Source organism: Phaenicophaeus curvirostris, chromosome 5 (assembly GCF_032191515.1).
Source record: "Phaenicophaeus curvirostris isolate KB17595 chromosome 5, BPBGC_Pcur_1.0, whole genome shotgun sequence".
Lineage (NCBI taxonomy): Eukaryota > Metazoa > Chordata > Aves > Cuculiformes > Cuculidae > Phaenicophaeus > Phaenicophaeus curvirostris.
In genome coordinates, this window is record NC_091396.1 from 14,884,436 (window position 1) to 14,905,137 (window position 20,702).

The following is a 20,702-nucleotide window of genomic DNA, read 5'->3' on the forward strand; positions in this document are numbered from 1 at the left end:
CAGGGTTAAATACATTATCAAAATTAATGGTTCAAACCCCTCAACCTTCAGATATATGAGTATTCATGCCTCCATCTGCTGAACTGTTCAACTAAAAATAGCGTTCTTTGGCCTTCCCTTTACTAATATTGTGCCCCTGAGGCAGCCTATGCAATGCTTCAGCAGCGCACTGGATCCACACCCAGTGGTATAACAAAAGGTCATTTACTTTATCTGCAATTAGAAGAGAGCATGGAGGAGTAGGATGAGATGGGAGGGGAGAAAAGAAATAGACAGATATATGTTTAGTTAAAATTTAATTTTTTTAAATGGATCATAAAAACTGCAGGCTTCAAGAACACAGCTGCAAATATAGTTAAGACTTGCCAAGGTTCATTAGTGTTATAAGCGATAAATTTTGAAGGACAAATTACACAAACAGTTTGGGGAAAGAGTTATGAACGAAAGCTTTTTTGTTTTGCCTTTTTTCCTAGAGCACACTTTGTTTAGGAATATCTCTAGCTAGCGTCATTGTAGTGCTCCCACTTCTATCAACAGTTTATCAGTCGTGGTTGAAAGAGTTGCAACATTTCCTTATTTACTGCATAGATTGCTTTGTAGAAATATCTAAGAACGAAGGCAATTTTTTCTAAACAGTAAAAAGCATACAGTTAACATTCCTTGTTTGAAAGTAAGGACATATATGTGCCACCTCTACCATCACTGAGAATTCCAAGTAACTAGGTTGCTGCTACCAGAACCATGAGAGCTGGGAAAACCCGTTTCACGATCAAGTTCACTCGTTTAGCAAGATTACTGGGCACACATATCTAGAATCAGTTAATATCAGTGCAATCATTTAACAGGTAGGGAAAAAAATCAGGGAAACAGCAAAGGGAGGAAACTCCAGAGAAGATGGGTATAAAAAAAAAGAGGAGCAAAGGGAAAATTATTGAAAGGTTTTACTGCCCACACTGATTAATTAAAGCAGCACGCGTATGTTACACACATGCATCAGAACTGGTTCACACACTACTATGCATACCTGCTAAAGGTGAATTTGGTAATATATCTGTAAACTACTTAGCAGAAGGTTGATTTGACGGGATTCACTCACAGTTGTTTGAAGCTGGAGGGGTGAACAGAAATAGCTTGGTCCTGCTTCTTAGATCGTGTCTAGAGAACTTTTCCCTTATCAGCAATACCCTCCCTCATGCCAAAAAGTCCTAGCCGGACTTGGTCCTATCAAACATGTTATTAAATTTTGGAAAAGTTGTTGAGGAAATTGGTGAGATGTTGCTGAGCTTTCAGTAGGAATCATGGAACGCAGAGTTTTAAGTCTTTTTGTCAAGAACATCACTGATGCTACCCTCATGAGATTAGTATATAGACAAAAAGCTATCTGATGTCAACCCAAAGCAGAGCAAGCCACCTCTTCAGGAACACTGACTGGCACAAATGTGTGGTAATTACTACTTTCTTCCAGGAACAGTCAAAGCTACAACTGAGTATTACTGGTATTTATCACTAGCTGATCAATGTGATAAAAAAGTCTTAGGAGTAGATGGGTCAAACAGGTCTGTTGCTGAAGAATTTGTTATTTTTATATTTTTTTTAATGGAAGGTCCATGCAAGTAGATCTAGTTACTTGAGAAATTCCTAGACATGATTTCAATAAGGCTTTATAACTCACAGAGATACATAATCCACTAATGAACACAGACATACAATTCAGAGAAAACACATTTTGATACCAATGTGCTAAACAGCTTGAATAAGATGGGCAAATAATTAATTACAAATAGCCCACTGGAAAAACATCCTCTGTGGAATAATTGCTGCCATTACATAATGTACCTGGGAGTAAATTGTTTCCTGTGCTATTAGATTCAGAGCTTCCATAGATGTTGTCCTAACACACAGAAAGATCAGAACACAAAACTGCTGCTACCTCCTACCTGAAGCATGATCCTTTCCTCCTCCCCTTTCTCCCCCCCCCGCCAAAAAAAAAAGATAAATTAAAAAGAGAAGAAAATGTAAGTTTGAAGCTGCCAGAATTTCCACTTCAGCTGTATGTGGATTAGGAATGTAATTTTTGGAACTAATAACATCTTGGTAAATTTAAAATGTTAGAGTACTGCAAAGCTTTTTTAATTGAAATAGCTTTCCTTCCCTGAGTTCTCCAAACACAGGTATCACACACGCTCACCTGTAGAAACAAAACCAGACCTGCAAACAAGTAAGCTATTTCTCCCACTGGCTGAAAGGAATAGAGATTAGTTTTGTGATCAGTACTTCTAAGCATTTGGGAAGTACTCAGATACCATGGTCACAGCAGTCAGGTAAATAAATGAGTGGAGTGCATGGAAGAAAGGAAGCAAAACAGAGAAAGAAAGGGGAAAGGAAGAAAAGATAGAAAAATGAGATTAAATGCTACATCTCTAACAGTTTTCATGACGCACCAGCTTTAACAAATTCCCTCTAACAAACACACCCAAGTAAGTGTTCATTTGGGGAACACTTAAGGAGTTTATACAAAGGGAATATTTGTAGTAGGAGCAAATAAAATTTAGTTCAGTCAATTTGACAATCAGATGAGCAAGTACCAACAGAAAATTAAGTACTTTGTTACTTAGCTCTTGTGCCCTTGAAACATTAAACATTTTGAAATCCCCTAAAGGCAAAACACAAATAAAAAACAAAGGGGGAACAAACCAAAAATTCTTTTACAACAAACATATCTGAAGGGAAATTCTAGCCCCTCTGACTTGATTAGCACCATTTTATTTCTGGTTGTTTTCTTTTCTCTCTAATTGTGCTAGTCATATTTAACAGCTCAGCCTGTCCTTTCTGCAAAATAATGAAATTGCACTATTGCTGTAGGTTCTGATCCAGTCTGATGTGCAAATAGATCTGTGGGTCAAGATACAAATAGATCTTGTAAAATAAAAGAATCAGACATGTCCCTGGTTTAGATTCTGTTTCTTTTACAGCTGAACAGTTTTTATCCTTTCTTGTCTTACAGTCTTATGTAGGCTCACAACAACAATTAGTTGTATTGCATTTCAACGATAGCAAAAATAGTCTTTCTTTTCACAAAGATAATTTCTGCACCATTTTCTCAGCCAAAGTTAATGAGACTGTTGGTTCAATAAGTATTCAAATACAGCTTTTAAAAGGTCACCTGCATTTTTCCTTTTAAAAACCTCCCCTTTGGTTTGAAGCCTGTCCAAGGTGCAGTCTTAACATAATACTATCATGACCCAAAAGTATTTTTGGGACATCCTTCCCTGCAGTGTCAGGGTGTTCTGTTTTCAAGTTTTGGTTGCAGGTTAGGTCAGACATACGCTCAAGAGATCTTTTTTGCCTGTTGTGGACCATCAGTGAACAGTGAGTTCTGGTCCCATTCTCAGTTATCCTAATTTAACATGGCAAGAAGAATATCAGCATTGGTTAAAGATGAGAAGATTTTTAATTTGCTTTAAATTGATGTAATTGCAGGCGAGTAAGTCAAGTAGATACTTGGATATTAACATGGCAGTACTTTGCTACTCTAGACACAATTTATTCATACTTCATATCTGAACCCAATTCTAACCTAACTCAGACAGGGGTTTCAAAGGTTTACTGGCAAATAGTTACATGCATCTTTAATGGATTTTCCTCTCATGTCCACTGTCTCTTCCTTTCCACACATTTTAACTCTGAAAGCTTTTGACTGTTTCTTCATTATTTATGACATTGTTGTGTCTTTTCTTGTGAAATTAAAAACTTCTTGCCACAAAAAGCTAGCTAATAATACGGTACATAAATCTTTCTTTCACAGCGTTTCATTCTATATATGCTAAAAATAAATAAACGACCAAACCAAGGCTCCTGACCATGCTTGGCATCCGACCAGCTTAATGCACGGAAAGGTGGAGATTATCTAAATACAGAAGCTAAAAGACTTTGCAATTTATTGTATAGTCAGCACCACACTGTCTGAAAAAGAAGGGAAGAAAACAGTAACACACAGTTGTTTTGGTACATTCACTGCTCCAACTAAAGGTAGTGCATTGCAGCTACAGGGGAAAGACTAATTAAAATAAGCACAAAAAGGTCTTTTAACATATCTCCCATCAACTGGTCATATAACTAAAAAAAAATACCATTAGCTCTGTCAATATAAAACACACAGAACAATGTCTTTCACTCACTGTATTAACATTGGCTGCACATTGCTGTATTTGCAGTACTGTAAGTACATAAGGTGTTAATCCTCCTGGGCTGTGCTCAAAAATTATTTAACATTCAGACTATTATTTAGCATACAGCTGGTTAGCAGTTTCCCCCTAAAATGTTGGCTTCAATCCCACATTTTTTTGTTCTGGCACATACCTGGAGCTGTAAAGGGCTGAGTCCAGAAGCAGCAGCAGCTGCCATTGTTGATGGAATGAACTGCACAGGGTAGTTATCACCTGTCGGGAGAACAATGCATGCAGGTTCAGACAATGAGCAGAGAATAGCAGTAGACAAGTGCAGACATGGACCTAGGATTGCCTGTGCTCCACAGCACTCTTCTAAGCCTAAACATCTGCGAAAACAAAAGGCTTTGCTGGGCACAGACTTGCCATGCTCCCTTGGAACTTTTTTGTTAGCAGATAGCTGGTAGGCAAACTGGCAAAATGTAAATGTGATACTCGTGATTTTCATCTTCAAAAGCAATGTTCAAATCAAGCACATAAGCTTGGCCACAAAATGGGCCTTAAGGCCATACACACAGAGACAAGATACCCCAGGAAACCCTAGTGGCTCCCAGAGGAGAAAAAAACTGTTGTTGCCACATGATTCTTCAAACAGCAGAAATTTCTTATAACCTAAGAAATTTCAGCCCTGTTTAAATGCAGAGTGATTTGCTCCCAGTACCAAGTGGCTCTTTCCTGAAAAATTACGGGGTTGGCTCAAAGCAGTTTGAGATTGTTTCTTGTTTTGCTTCAAGGTACTCTGTCTTGCAACAACTCTTTTAAGGTACTACAGAGCAAAATGAAATTAAATCACTTTTTAAAATAGCTCAAAACATAATTTTAACTTTCTCTTACATCTGGGACCCTACTGAAGCTGATTGTTCAGTTCAGTTACATGAAGATTCAGGCACTAAAATTTCTGTGTTCTGCTCAGTAGAAACTGAAAATGTTGTGCCCTCTGCATGGAGGGAACAACAAACATTTCAGAAAAAATATAAGAGATACTATTGATCCAAACTAAGCGATGCAACATTACACCTTATAACATCTATGGGCGTTACCACTAAAAGTCACTGCAACAATGCATCACATGGTGCCATCGGACTCTTAATCCATGTGAAGAATGAAGGAAGGCTGAAATAATTTAGCAGTGTAATCTGTAACATAAAAATTAATTCAGTGATGGATAAATTACATAGTAACTCTGATTTAATGTAATATGGCTTTGGCTCAAACTACTTATTTCAAGTCAATGTAATGTACTACCTGTAGGCTACATTTTAACAGGCTGCTCCTTTGTATATTTTTGAGGTTTACAGTGATCAGTGAACTTTTCCACACTGAAAGCATAATGTAGCAAGGAGGAAAAATACAGAAATCCAAAATAATATAATCAGGACATCACAAGAGTTAGAATATTTTTGTCACTTCGTCAAATAAATAACCATAGCTGAAGTCTTTACAGTCACTGGATTCCTTAGATCTCTCTCTTTTTACCACCTGAAGTGCTATTGTATTCAGTTAGGATTATATGTTTGGTTGCTTCACTTTTTTAATAAATTGTACATGTCTAATCCACAAGGTCTCTTTGCATCATATCCATAATACCTCACCAGACTATTGAGCACAGTATGTGCTTGTACACAGTCCAGTAACAATTGGATTCTGATTGCATATGGGGCTTTGCTACAATGCATTCACTAACATTATATTGTACTGGTATCCTATGGAGTAATGTTCAAAATATGTCCTCTTATTTTCCCCCTTCCATGAGGCTGATTTTAGTTTGCAACGATGTTGGGTTTGTTTTTTTAAAAAAAAAAATAAAAGGCAACAAAAAACCTTAGATCCTTTTCTAAAAGTATTAATGCTGTCTCTTTATGGTTAAATAATTCTACTCATCTCTTTGATATTTATATGAAATTATCTGAATAAATAAGATCTTAATCTAAGTTAAATAATGTTTCTTTCAGAAATAACTTACAAGGTTTTTAAAAAAATCACAAAGATGTTGAATTAATGATGCTTTAAATGGGGGGGAAATCACCATTTGAGTTATCAGCATGGACTGCCTTGCAGAACATTTCGGAGGCATTCTTTCTTTAAATATCATGAATTATTCATTCCTGTTCCACACAGCAATCTCTTCTTTCTCTCTCCCGCTCCACACACATTTTTTAAGTTCAATACCAGTTGCTTTATTTGTACTAAAACATTTTCCATGTCAAACATATTTTTTAAAAAATCAAACTCCAAAAGAATTCCCTGCGGCACTACTTTTTCACAGCTGTCATGCTCCTATGGCTTGAAATAGCCAGATACTTTATGCACTCACACACACACACACACACAGAGAGGTTTTGGCTTCACAGTTAATTTAATAGTATCTCTGCCACACCCTGTACTGTTCTCTTGCTCACCTGCTGGCTACAGGTCTTTCTTTTGTTACAGAGAAAATAATTTTATAGTTATGCCATTTATTTTTTATTAAAACATAATATTGTTCCTTCCCTCCTCACTTCAACATGTGAAATTATGTCTAAGTCCTTAGCACTACCGTTGTGCTGAAAATAAAAATTAGTACTCTTTCAGCTTTGGAGTACTTTGCTGACACCAAGCAGTAGAAGCACAGCAAAGGTACTCCCCTGAGTAAACTGAGCATGAAGGTAATGCGTTGGTTTAAATTTTTAATTACAGAAGTTACATATTTCCCTCTCTCATTTTGTCAGAGCAAGAATTGATCAAGAAGCTTCTCAGTAGCTGGCTTGGCAAGAAATCAGTCAATGTACTGCAGCCATTTTTTTCAAATTTGTTTCTCGATTTGGAATGCTTGCATGAGGATCCATTCTTTTAAATTTGTAGAAAAGGCAGCAGAACGTGTTTGAACAGGTCTGCTTTAGGTACTGGTGTGTGCTGGCCTTTGATAACCACAAGTGAGAAGAATGCCGGAAAAAGAAAATCTGTCATGTTTTGCAAACTGATCTCTTCAATCTCCTTGCTGCACTGATTGTCTATTTACATTTGGATGCTGTTGTTTATATATACATTGCTGTTTACAAGCCATGGAAAAGTATGCCAGACTTCTGTTTCATTTGTCAGGTTGAGCAACATTTCCAAATGAATAAAAGCAGCGAGCAATTGTACTGTGCTATTCTACATAGAAAAAATGTCAATCTTTCTTTTTGTTTTGGGTTAATGATAAACCTTAGTGGACTTTATTATATGGACTTACTTTCCAGCTCAAGGCCTTGTGATGTGTGAAGAAAGAAGGATGTCAGGGTCTTGTGAGACTCAGGGTGGTGGGAAGGTGCTGCATTATTACCTGCCTTTCCTAAAACATAATGTAAGACACAAGCTGACTCTTTTCATCTAGTTTACCAAGTTTTTGGTTTGATTATGGTTTCCCCACTTCGAGATTGTAACTTTGGGGATTTGTCTTTTCATGCTACCTGCACATTCTCCATGTGGAATCACAGAAAAACAGGAGACAGAGTTGGAAGAGATGTAAGAAATCACAAATTCCAGGGTCCTACCCTCCCAGGCATAATAAACAGACCAAGAAAAGTGTGCCTCTCCTCAGTGTTATTGGAATATAGCAAGGATACAGATGCCCACTCCTGCAATATTGCCATATAGGGCATGCGTCTTGTCTGTGCAGAGGCGCCAGGATTGAGGAAGACAATTACCTTTATAAACATCTAAGAAAGTACTATGGAGTATCTTCTCTGTCTGATGACACTACCTAGGTTCTGTCGTTGCTCTGGGTAGGGTTTGCTGCAACACTGCCTTATGCCCGTCCTCATGTTGTAGTAGAGTCAGTTGCCCCAACAAGGACAAGTTCAGTGCAAATCCCAGCTGAAAACATTCAGCTGCCTACTACCACATCTAGCCCTTACCTTAACATTTAGGAGTGAAGTACTTATGAATTGCTACAACAAATCCTGAGGTTACAGATTCCTTGTTTCAACCAGTCAAACCCAGCAAGGAACACATGACAGACTTTAACTCAGTCCTGCGGAATTTCCATTAGAACCAGACTCGTGCAGCACCTCTGCCATGCAAAGTTACATGGCTAACTCAGTACACAGTTGATTTGATGTATGCTTTCTGTTCTCACCTGCCAAGAGGAACAGCAGCCTATTGAAAATGGAGTACTGTGCCATGTAAAATTTAAACCACCTTATAGGAAAAACTTCTGAAAGGCTTGTTCCGAATGGAAACTGCAGTGCTGGATATCAGTAAATTCCAGCAGATCTAAGATGATGTTAGTTATATTGGAATCTGAGTCCAGCCAGATGAGAATAAGCCTGACAGTTTTGTTTCTCATGTTTTACCTGGTTTTATTTTCTTTGATTTCAAATGAGTTATTGTTGATTTGCCCCAGTGCAAGAAAGAGCAGAACCAGGTCAAAACATTAGCCATATTTCTCACTATTTTTGCCACCAGCCTAAGAAAATAGTTTCCATTTTCACATTCCATTGCATTTCCAGCATAGCAAAACCCCTTGTGAATTACTTTTGTGTATAAACCAGAATGACCGGAGCACCTCACATATGAGGACAGGCTGAGAGGGTTGGGGTTGTTCAGCCTGGAGAAGAGAAAGCTCCAAGGAGACCTTCTAGTACCTGAAGGGGGCCTACAAGAAAGCTGGGGAAGGATTTTTTATAAAGGCATGTAGGACTAGGGGGAGTGGCTATAAATTGGAGAGGGGCAGATTTAGACTAGACATAAGGAGGAATTTCTTCACAATGAGGGTGGTGAGGCACTGGACCAGGTTGACCAGGGATGTTGTGGATGCCATGGGCAGGGACACATCCCACCAGACCAGGCTGCCCAAGGGCCCTTCCAAACTGGCCTTGAACACCTCCAGGCATGGGGTATCCACAACATCCTTGGGCAACTTGTTCCAGTGCCTCACCACTCTCATAGTGAAGAAATTATTCCTTAGGTCTAGTCTAAATCTGCCCCTCTCCCCTTTATACTTAAATATTATAATACAAAATATTTTCAGAATACTATTGAGCGAAATTATTATTCACTCCTAAGTTACATGGACTGCCACTGTGCAGCCAACATGGAGAACAGCCCTCCCACTCTCCATTCAGAGCAAACCATAGTTCTCTTTCAGCTCTCCCTAGAGTATGGTCTGGTTCCTGTCCAGTGCTACTCTGTATCTATACTCTGTCATCATCTGACTTTCCCATTCCCTCTTAGTCCCAAAACTTGAAGGAAGTAATATTTTAGTCACTGTAAGATGGAGGAGAGCAATGTGATCCTCCTTACCCCCACTAACTGTCTTCTTCTCTTGACCCAGGGCACTAAGGGAACATGCTGATCCCATTCAAGGGTAATTCAACCCACTAACTTTTCCGAAAAGCACGTGGTTGCTTAAGTGAAGGGAAATTTGCACTGTGAGAGGAAGTATAACGGTACTTATGTTACCCACCAGTTCTAGGTAATAAGTATAGTGGTCACAGTCAGAAAGCCAGTGCAGTTGCTTTGCTCTATTTGGAATGCAAAATAATTATATTAACAGCATAGCATCTCTGGGCAAGTATTAAATTCCTAACAGCTGCCACCCTCAGCTTTCCACTGGAATAAGTGACAACCCCCACAACCAGGTATTCTGCGAGGCTCATCAAGTGCCTGCAGGTCAATAGTCACAACAGTCATTTGAGATGCACAGCGCCCTAAAGTTTTAATTAATCCAGTATACAGTATAAATACTGAAATATGTATAAAAAATTAATTAGGTGGTCTATGCAGCTCTGATTTCTCAATTAGTACTTACCATGCCGGAAAATTATATTACATGACTTTGAGATACATAAGGAAGCACGGGACTTTGGGGATTTTTTGCCTGATGTAATTATTACTTGTCATCAGCACTTGCTAACTTTAGCCTGTTTCACCCCCTAGAGCTCCAAACTATGGTGGGGGAGGGAGGCTACAGCCACCTTGTGTTATAGATCCTGCCAGGCCATAGGAAACTCTGTCCTATCAGGCTTTTATAAAAGTCATATCTGTATATCCACATTTCCTCAAGTTTTTTATTCATTATGACTCTCTAAGCTGAGGAGTTCAGAAGCAACGAAGGCATGTGCTGGAAGGGCCTCATAACCAACTAAATTCTCCTCTCTTCTACTGGTTCTTCCATTGAGAGCATGACCTAACGCACTTTGTTATAGAAGTACCAATTTTGTAATTCAAGGCATAGAGGTTAAGTGCAGATTTGCAACAGAACTCGATAACTGATATCTTGGCATTGAACTAAACAGCCATTATATTTGTTCCCATTTAGCCCGCGAAGATAAATCTGCATGGACATGTACACAGAACTGCTTGTACACCGAGGCAGGACCTCTCATCTTGGCTGCATTGTCACACTAACACGGATACACCACTTCTTAGTTGGAGCTGGCTTATATCTAGCCCATTTTGCGGGCAAAGCACATTAGGTGACTGTGCACACAATATTTGACATTCCCTAAATGACACAGTTTTTAAAGTACTCAGTTCCCACAGCTCCTATTATTGAATTCCTCTAACTGTATTTTCAGAACGTCAAGGAAAACTGGCAGTGTCAAAACTCAGTCTTGCCTACATCAAACTGAAGTAAAATGAAATAGAAACTGAACAGGCAACAAGAAAGAAAGTGGTAAGTATCTGAAGGGTTAATCCATCTCCTATCTTTCCTCAGAAGTAAAAGCATGTACAAATTGACAGTTCTAAAGGTGAAAGTTTCATTTCTCACAAAAGTAGAAGAGTACGGGTAGTAGTAGTCAAGTTCATAAATATTCCTCAGCAATGACTTTGAAGAACCCTCTCTATGAAAGAGTTTAGCTTAATCTCCAGTTTCATTAATTCCTTAACTACTGTGCCAAGAGTGCCAAAAATAGGAATTAATCAATACTAAGTGTATTTACGGGGGGGAGAGGTTTGTCATGATGTCTCTCGAACAGAAACTGCTAACCTGCCCAGCCATCTTTGCCACACATGCTGTAGAATTTAATAAATATATTAAAAATATAAGTAGTCCAATTTCTTGCAAACCATTGAGTATAATCAGATCATTGTGACTTCTGGTCTTTACTAGCATCAGCTGGATATAAACTGCTAAAATACTGGCAACCAGCTTGGTTGTTTTCTGAGATATCTAGGTCTTAATTTCTGCCTGCACTTCATTCTGTTAATATTTGTTATAGATCTGCATTTGGGCAAGTAAAAACAATGGCCTAAAGCTGTATCACCTACTCCTATGAGGTCAATAGGATCACAGGTAAAACAGTATAAGCTCGGTAAAGTGTTAAGATAGCTGCTGCAAGGAGCACTTTAGAACAAGTGCAGAAATACTTTCTTGTGCAGGAAATCATGCTGGTACTCTTCTTCCAGAGTCATTACTACACCAAGCAGCCTACAGAGCCAAAATCAACACGACATGATTTGACATAGCACCTTTCAGGGGGAAGCACAACCAACAGCTTAATCATTAGCAGGGACTATTCAGAAAGCATGTCAGATTAAAATGGGAAAAGCAAGGAAACTGAAGTCCATGTTTCCTCTTGTCTGTGAGAAGAAAGGTATTAGCTCAGGTGTTATAGACAATTTCCACAACTGGCAAATCTTACATCTTTGGAGACAAAATATTCTGCACTTTGGTTCCCAGCTACTGTTAGGTGGTGATGTGTGTGAATAACCAGCATCCTGTGCCATCTAGAGCCAGCTGTCTTTCAGAGCTCCACTAACTGGTTCCTGCATACAGCGTGCCAGTTTATCAAATTGGAAAAGAACCGTAGGATTTCTAAACCTAAAAATAAGATATTAACAGGACAAAGATCCTGTGTCTAAAAAGGAAATTCTCTAGACCAAAGAGACAGAAGGGAGTAGGACAAATGGAAATGCTTGCCGAAATCTTGCTTAGCCTCACTTCATTTAATATTAAGTAAACTTGCTAGAAAAGATTTTAGGTTCAACCTGGTTTTTAATTAGTATGCTGTTTACCTCATCTATTAGGAGGCTTTACTTTGGATTTGACCCTGCTCCTGCTGCAGTAAACAGCAAAACCGCTACCAACATCAGTGGGAGCAGGATCAATGCTTTACTTTGTACATTTCATATTTAACGTCAAAAAAAGAAACTGGCATTTATGTTTTGTAGTTATTAGTTATCAAGTTAACATGCTAAAGGCAGCTTGACAGGGAATACTATTAATGAGCAAAATAAGGTTGCTGCTTCTGGACTGAGGTCACTTACAAAGAATGTACAAATGAAAATAAGGTTGACTTATTTACTTAACTATCTTCCTACATTGAATTCCTTTGGCAATGTGTCTTTAAACATTTAAAGCCCTGTTTACAAGGAGGCTCTGAAAGTAGCTTCAAATCATTATATCCCTAATTGAATTCCCCAGGAGTCCTGTAAACTTGGAGGAAAAAAGAAAGAAATCATAATATTTGCTAAATCATCTCAAAACATATTTCATTGCAAGGTTATGTGACCTGTTATAAGTCTGAATGATGACTGGGATTGAACTACTGAAACCTTTTATTATTCAGATTGAAATCAAACAAAAAGTTGCCCATTTGAAGCCTGCCAATTAAATTATACTTCCTCTGACTTTTATCACTAATTAAGAGTAAGAATTTTGGCACAAAAGACAAGTATACTGAAGGTAACAGAATTAACTAAAGATACATAGCTTTTGTATAATGTCACGGGGCAGACCAGGTGCAAATTACTAGGCAAGTGGGCCAATATATTTAGAGCAAATGATTTTATGGGAAATAAAGGTTATAAACCCCCAATGATATTCAAGAAACAATATTCCATCTACCCCCTGCAAATCAGAAGGGTTTTTTCAAGTGCAGTTGCAAAACTTCACATTATTGCCATCCAGCTATGCTAGTTGTGTAACATCATCTACATGAGACAGATCACACAAGAAGCTACAGTTAATATCTTAAAATGTTAAATAGCTACATGTCCCTGTCAGCTTACCTGGCTTGTAAGTTATTCCTGGGGGGAAGAGGAATCCCTGCTGGGCTGCAGCAGCCGCTGCCAGCGTCCGCTGGTCGTGTGGAAAAATTGGGATCATGAGCGGAGGCATGTGACCCTGAACCTGCTAAACAGAAGAGAGCCTCTGATCAAAAATAGCACAAATTTGTCTTGACAGGTATTTCTCCAGTACTGATAGTGTTCTTGTGTTCACACAGTCCCACAGAACCTTCGCCTTAATGTAATCCCTGCCAATTTCACATTATCACATCAAAGCCCTCACTAACATTGTTTTCCCTTAGTGTCAAAGGTGTAAGAGTCTCAGTGAACTGCACGCTTTCCTACATAATCCTGGTTCTTTATTATTTTTTTTTAATTAATAGTCCATGTCCTGTCAGAGGGTAAGAGGGTACAAAACCTTTCGAATAAACCATATGTTCTTTAAAAAGAAGAGCAGCAAGTATTTTTATTAATTTTTCACAAGTTTCTCATCTTTGGTCACACGCGGCAGAATGACAAGCATTTTAGAAGTAACCGAACACTGTAGTTGCTACTTTGATGTTCAGATTTTGGTATCCTTTGGGTAATTTTAATTCTGAGATCTTACAACATTGTATTGTTCATATACATACCAACAACTCAAGTCTTCTAGTCAGCACCCCAGATCTTAAGATTTAAGGCTCCAACATCTTGGCTCCCAATTAAACTAATATTTTTTCCCATACACACATCACTATAACACGTAAATTGTTAGTCTGTCTAAGCAGTTTTATAGCTTTGTGTGCTATCATGTAGTTTGGTAATTATGGAACTGTATTGAGAGACGATTTCACAATAATACCCACTATATAAAATTTAGTTTGACCTTAATTAATGTATCAAAAAGCAGAAACAAGCAAAAGAAAAAAAATCTTCATCTTATACCAGCATTCATATTCAACATACAGAAAATGGGAGACTGGACAGAATTGTGTCTGTTAAATCCACATTAATTTCCTAGCTCCTTAATTTATGCTACATGCATTTCAGAAACAGTGGCTAAGATCACAAAGAGTTTTTATCCATCATTCCTTAACCCCAGAAGTACCCAAGAGTTTGACTATGATTTTTCTGATTAGTAGTTAAGCAAACATAAAATGGTTTATATATCAAAGCCATTAAATTTAGGAAGAAATTGGAGGTTTAGGCAGAAAAAAAAAACCAAAACTTTGCCCTCATCCTACCATAAATCGGTGGCATTAAATACTATTAAAAAGCTGAAGTACACTTCAAGCAATTTTTTTTCATTTAATTCCCAAAAATCTTTTTTGGACAAATCCCATATGTTGACCTATGACATTGTTTAAATAGTGCCAAATTTTCTTGTCATATCCCCATTACTTTCACAACCATTGATGCAGAGCAGAAATGCTACTGTGTGTGTCTATGAGGGTTAATTTACCAACAACTCTTCTCTTGGGAAAGCCCTAAGATGTAGGTTAATAAAGGTCAAGCAAAAAATAAACACTTTACAGTATTTTTTTTAATCCATTTCTCAGGAAAATCAACTTATAATAAAAAGGTCTTTGTGCAATTACTGCTATGGCACTGGGGCATGAAAGAAACTAGCTTTGAGCAGCTATTTCTCTCATTTTAGCTGAGGTAAGCCTGGCTATGTATTTTAGGATATGAGTTAAACTTGGTTAGATTGGTTGACCCCCATGTGCCCAGCACAGGCGTTTACCTCTGATAAAATGGTGTAAGTTTTGCTGCATTATGTTCCTTTACATTGGCTCTACAGGAATACAGCAATTGAAAACTACAAGCTTTGTCTTATAGAAACAACTATGGGATATACTGGAAGGAATTCAAAACAATACCATCTATCGACAGCAATCTAATCAAATGGACCCAAGGCTTAAGAAACATCCCTTTCAATAGCCATACACAGACTATTTCCATGGAGTTGTGAAGGTAGAAGACACCAACACAATCTCTCAATATAGAAGAGATCAGAGCAAGTATTGCAGTTAGAGTGATGGTCATACATACCCATAGCAAAACTTTGTGTCTCAATGTCATAAAAATAATTTGAAAAACATAATTAGGACCAAGTCCTGCAATAGCTATTTCATAAGCCTCTTCCCAATGTAATATTGTAGGGCTGGATCAGCTCCCCCGTAGTCAGAAAGGTTTTGTTTTAAACTTTCAAATAAAAACAATTCCAGAAGTGTAGAAAATTATGACTGCATGTTCTGGCTGTCTGTGAGTCTTCCCTGAAATGCTGCTCTGAATGTTGGATCAGGTCCTCAGCCTAAATAAAGCAATGTAACTTTGTCTAAAGGTGGCTTACAGGCAAAGTGTAAGTTTGAGCTTATACTTAAGAGATTTATACACACTGAAAAAAAGCCCATACTGAATGACAACTGCTCCCTCCCATGTGTCTTCCCTCTGGCACACATTAAATATTATTCCTAGGTAAATGTTGGTTTCACTCAGAATTGTTATATACATAGTTGTCAATTTTCAGCACAGGTGAACTGAAAAGCACAAAAAAGCATTAAAAAGGAAGAGAATATACAAGTATCACTGCTCATTGAATTATTAAAGATGTAAAATTAATGCCAAAACCAGCAGACACCTTAATTTTTGACATTTTTTTTCCTGGGTTGTTGGGTTTTTTTATTTTGATTTCACTGGGGAGGGGTAAGACATTGGGAGGAGGGGTTGATTGGTGTATTTCATAAAATCGGCTACATGCCCAGAAATTTTAATTGCTGAGATGTTCCTCAGGTCTTTCTGAAAACCAAGACTGTAGCAGATGCCCGAGAAACACTCCGATTCTGTCTCTTCCCATTCGTAAAAATAGCGTATTGTTGGATCGGCGCTTTCCCCTTTTGTCTCCTCTGTGCTAAGTTGTTGATGATGCCATTTTTTGCCATCTGCCCCAGAGCTTCATTAAAGATACATGAATGGACTAACTGGACTGCTGTCTTCTGAGGAACAGGTGCTATTGTTTGTCCCCAAAGACTTGCACTAAAGATCTCACTCAGAATACTTGAGAAAGAGCATCTGCAGCAGTCAGTCAGAGAGTAACTTGGCAGAGCCCCTACTATGGGCTAATATGCAAACAGTGACACTCAGGGGGACTCATTTTCTCTTTCATGAAGATTATTTATTTTTTTTGTCATGCGTAGTAAATGCTTGGTTTTGAACAATTCTGCCAGTCTATATCTTTAACAGAACCATACAAACCCTGGAGGAAACGTGAGTATATTCTTTCTAAAATTCAGTTCTGTAGCCTCAAGTAAAATCATGTCTTATATAAATCTACCTCATAAAATTAATCACTGCTTCTATACAACAAGGTCAGGTTTAACTGCGTTAAACATGAGAAGCCGCCAAGATTAGGAAACTCTTAAAATGTAGCGTACCATTCCTTTAATATCCCATCACAACTCCAACAGCCCTTGGGAACTGATTACAGCACTTCCTTGCCTGAGATCTAAGTCAGGAAGCAACTTTAGAGCAAATCAGCCCTGATTAGTTCAAGAAGCAACTTCCAATTTGATTCTCCCTGAAATAATAAAAGTTACTGGCCTGTTTGATAAACGGCAAATCTGCAGTGCTTTGTCCCACAGTCATGTGAATGGCAATCTCAGAAGTCGGCTGAACAATGCTCCTTGTTAGAAAGTCATTGATGGTTAGTGTTGTGCTTGGAAAATGAAAGCCGAAGTGATGTGTCATACAGAAATAATGCCTTGAATGAAAATGATCTGCCTCTTTTGGATAAGGAACACAGCAGACTAAGTGAGACTAAGGAATAGGAAGGGTTCTGTCTTTTAAAAGCCAAAGCTGCCTCCACCACAACTAAGCTTGCAGCTAGAGAAGTAAAGGGATCCAAAGAAAAGGACAGCAGCAGTGCAAGCAAAAAGGCAGCTTGCGCATTTCTTCTTAGCTATAAGAATCACAACCTTCAAGAGCAGGATGCTCAAAATACATGTTTATATGATAGAACATAGTGGCTATAACTGACAGGTTACATTTTAGGTTGATTCATTTTAAAAATCATAAGGGCACTGAAAGCAGTGTTTGTGCCCCTGATACTACTAGTACAAGTTTTTAAATACCTTGAATATTATATGTATTTAACTTATCTGCATTTTAAACAGTCTGCATATGATATATGGCACTACTATTTTTATACCACCATTGGAAGTATATTTATTTCAATATCTAGTGTTGGGGTTTGTTGTTCTCTGTAAGAGAAGAAACAGAAGAAATTTTCTGAATTTGAATTCTATGTCAACTAGGTCGTTTTGGTGGTAATGCTAGAAATCAAAACTATGTTGCATAAAGAAATAGGGACTCCTATGAAAATTTATATACCTGAAAGTCTGTGGGACCACTTAAAGGCTTAAAAGCAGCAATGTGCTAAAATTTTTGTAGGTTTGGGCCCAAATCTCATCCTCAACTCAGCTAATATCGTAATGAACTCAAGCCAAGACTAAGTCCTTTTCTGCTCCCAAAATTTATCTATTTAGAAAACTGCAAAAAAATTGTACTGAAGTCAAAAGGTCTCTCTGGTTATAATTGAATGGTCTGGCTGTTTCATTTGTGCTGTTCTGGTGAAGCAAAGCGACTAAGGCTGGATTAACTTACCACTGCAGTTATAAAGGATCTGGCTACTTTTTGTGTGTGCTGGCTGGGTCTTTTGTTCTGAGCTCAGAAATGAACTTCTCAAGCCTTTGAATAAATGTGCCATTAATGCCTAGCATTCTCTAATGTGAAGTTTATATGTGAGAGTGGACACAAACACTTAAGTGAGAAGTCCTCCCTAGCATAAATAATATCTTAGAAGCAACTGTGACTCTGCGTTAGGAGGAACAGCGGTTGAAGAAAGGTGGGCTCCAACAGATTAAAAGTGATCATGCAGGTACTGCATAATAGCTAAGATACTGAAAAATTGCACTGACATAGCCCCCACATTTAAAATTTTTCAGAGACTTCTTTCTGCCCCTTTTAGCAATATAGAATCACTGGAGCTATATCTATATAGGGAGGTATATTATGTTCTAATTTATCTGCCATCTAATTATCTACAATCTAATTGAAAAATATTTCCTCTCAGTGAAAGTACATGAGCCACAAAGAAAATGTCTGCCAATGAGATCCCAGGGGAAGCGTTGGCAAATAAACTGTAAAAAAGATACCATAGACTTGCAAAGTGAGAACATTTCATATGGGAAATACTATGAAAAATATGTAGCCCACTGCTGAATTTGTAAATGGATTGTAACTGCTATTTTCTTTCTTTTCCCCTATCATTTTTTCCATTTGTCCAATGGTTCAGCATGATTTGGAGATTTAAGTCTACTGCAGTGCCCACAACATTAATGTGAAAATTGCAGCCATGATCATAGAGCGAAACAGAGCATCCTTTATTATTATTATTTCTTCCTCGATACTTTGAAACTTTAAATGAACTAAACTTAAATTCCATCTACTTGGGAAATAATGAATACGGCAACAGGAAAACACTACCAACTACATTGAAAACAGAATAGTTTTAAACACTAGCTCTCATTTCACTTCTTTTAGCTTCTTATTGTGTTGCTCTGCTTTTACTTAGCTCCTAGAGTACCTGGAAATACAGAATTCAACTAAAGATGATCTCATGAAGTGAAGAGTATGATAGATGGTAATTAAATCTATTTAAATTGTCTGTATTTTAAGAAACTCTCACTAGGAGGGATGGAGAACATCTCTGCTATAGAGAAATAAATAAAACATGTTATGCAAAAGTGAATTCATAGTTCATTTGGAATTAGAGATCTACCACCTTTTCGATCCATACAAATGCATAATCTTGTCAATTAAATATTATTGTTAAGGTCTAGTAGTATGTTAAAATCACTTTAAAGTGCAACTAAGGAAAATTCATGTGTGTTTATTACTCCTTAAGGGTCTATTAGTGGGTATTTTATTCAGATTTGTGTTGTAAAATCTGCATAAACTCAGCATATTGTTATCCCCATGTGTGCATTTGTTTGGTTAAAGCATAACAGCAAATCTCTATTTCTGCAACTTCTGGAAAAGTCAAGAGAACTAAAACAGTCCTAATTTTAATCAGATACAAACAGTTATCTCCACAGAAGTGAAGAGTTGACTATTATGCAAATTGTCACAGTTTGTGGTCACCAAGCCATCACAGAAGACTGAGCAAGTCAATTATTTCAGATATTTCCAAAGACTAGTGAAGATGTATATTTCTTGTTTGCACCTTGTCTTATTCATGCCAAAATAAGAAAAATATTGGAGCCTAATGATACTTGTTGATATTCTATATATGGAAGCTCCATTACTTGATCTCAAATCTAAATATAAACTATGTCAGAAATTCTTTATTAGCTTATATTTTTATGGTGATATCAAAACATGCAGGTTTTTTGGAGTACATCAGAATTTCCTGTTGATGGAAAATTTTAGAGCAAGAAATGCTTTAAAATTTGCATGTCATATAGGTGCTTTTAAGCAGTTTCCCCCCCAACACATCCTTTCAAGAAAGAGTTCTTGTTTTGAACAGTAGCCATCCCTAATTATTAACACAAATGTAACTCCCTCAAATAGCAGGCCTTGCAGTGTATAGTTTAAAAAAATCACTTAATGCCACAACATTGATGATTTGCTAAAGGAAGGATTGCCTTTCACTTTAGAGAACAGCTCCAGCAGAAGTGGGAAAAAACCAGAAACATCTTTCAATGCCTCCAATCAAAACTCCTTCTGCCTTATTGAGCTAAAAAAAGTGTAACAACAGAACAGGTTGGGGGGTTGCTTTTATGTTAAACAGCTACAGAATATATCTGGAGCCCAGGGATCACTGATGCTAACAGTTCTGCCATTTCCTTTGCTACAAGAATAATTTCTTCCTCATGAGCATACTGTTTTTAAAGCTTTCTATATTTTCACTGATATTCCAAGATTTGCAACTATATTGTATTGTAACTCTATAAGCAGTTAGAGATTATGAAGAGTTTACAATTGTTAACTAATTCAAGCTCAAAGACCCATTCAGATGACAATATTACATCTACAATTTAGACAGGTGGACACTCAAACAGGCCTTGATTTCTTTTCTAGTCACAGAAGGAACAATGTGTAGTGAATATAAACTAAACCATTGTAATCTGCTGCTTGTAACCTTTACACCTTCCTGCACAATTGAATACAGAGCTACTCAAAGTGCAAAGTGCATTCGTGTCTAGTGAGAACATTCTTGCTTCTGTATATTTTTGAAAGAGATTTGATCCAGAATAGTAGCATATGTAACTTCCAGAAACTACATTATGTTTATGGAGTTTCTACATCGAAACACAAAAGGTTATCAAAGGCAATTACGCAGAGAACTAGTTAATGCAGAAAACTCCTGTATCTAGAGATCAAAGTCAAATCAGAATACTGATTACATCTAAAAATTAATTTGTTCGATCTCTTCCTAGGATTCCTCAGATTTTGACACATTAT

At 37.5% G+C, this 20,702-nt stretch overlaps 1 protein-coding gene across 15 annotated transcripts in view; it reads right to left on the bottom strand.

The window, feature by feature from the left end:
• SOX6 (SRY-box transcription factor 6) overlaps positions 1 to 20,702 on the bottom strand; it is a 375,864-nt gene that overhangs the window by 90,175 nt on the left and 264,987 nt on the right. For 12 of the 15 annotated variants that reach the window (XM_069857675.1, XM_069857674.1, XM_069857668.1 and 9 more), the window contains 2 exons: positions 13,203 to 13,326; positions 4,360 to 4,439 (listed from right to left, as the gene is read on the bottom strand). In XM_069857675.1, coding sequence (XP_069713776.1) covers positions 4,360 to 4,439; positions 13,203 to 13,326 — 204 coding nt within the window. The remainder of the gene's footprint in view (positions 1 to 4,359; positions 4,440 to 13,202; positions 13,327 to 20,702) is intronic. The other 3 variants (XM_069857670.1, XM_069857680.1, XM_069857678.1) reach the window with 1 other exon arrangement.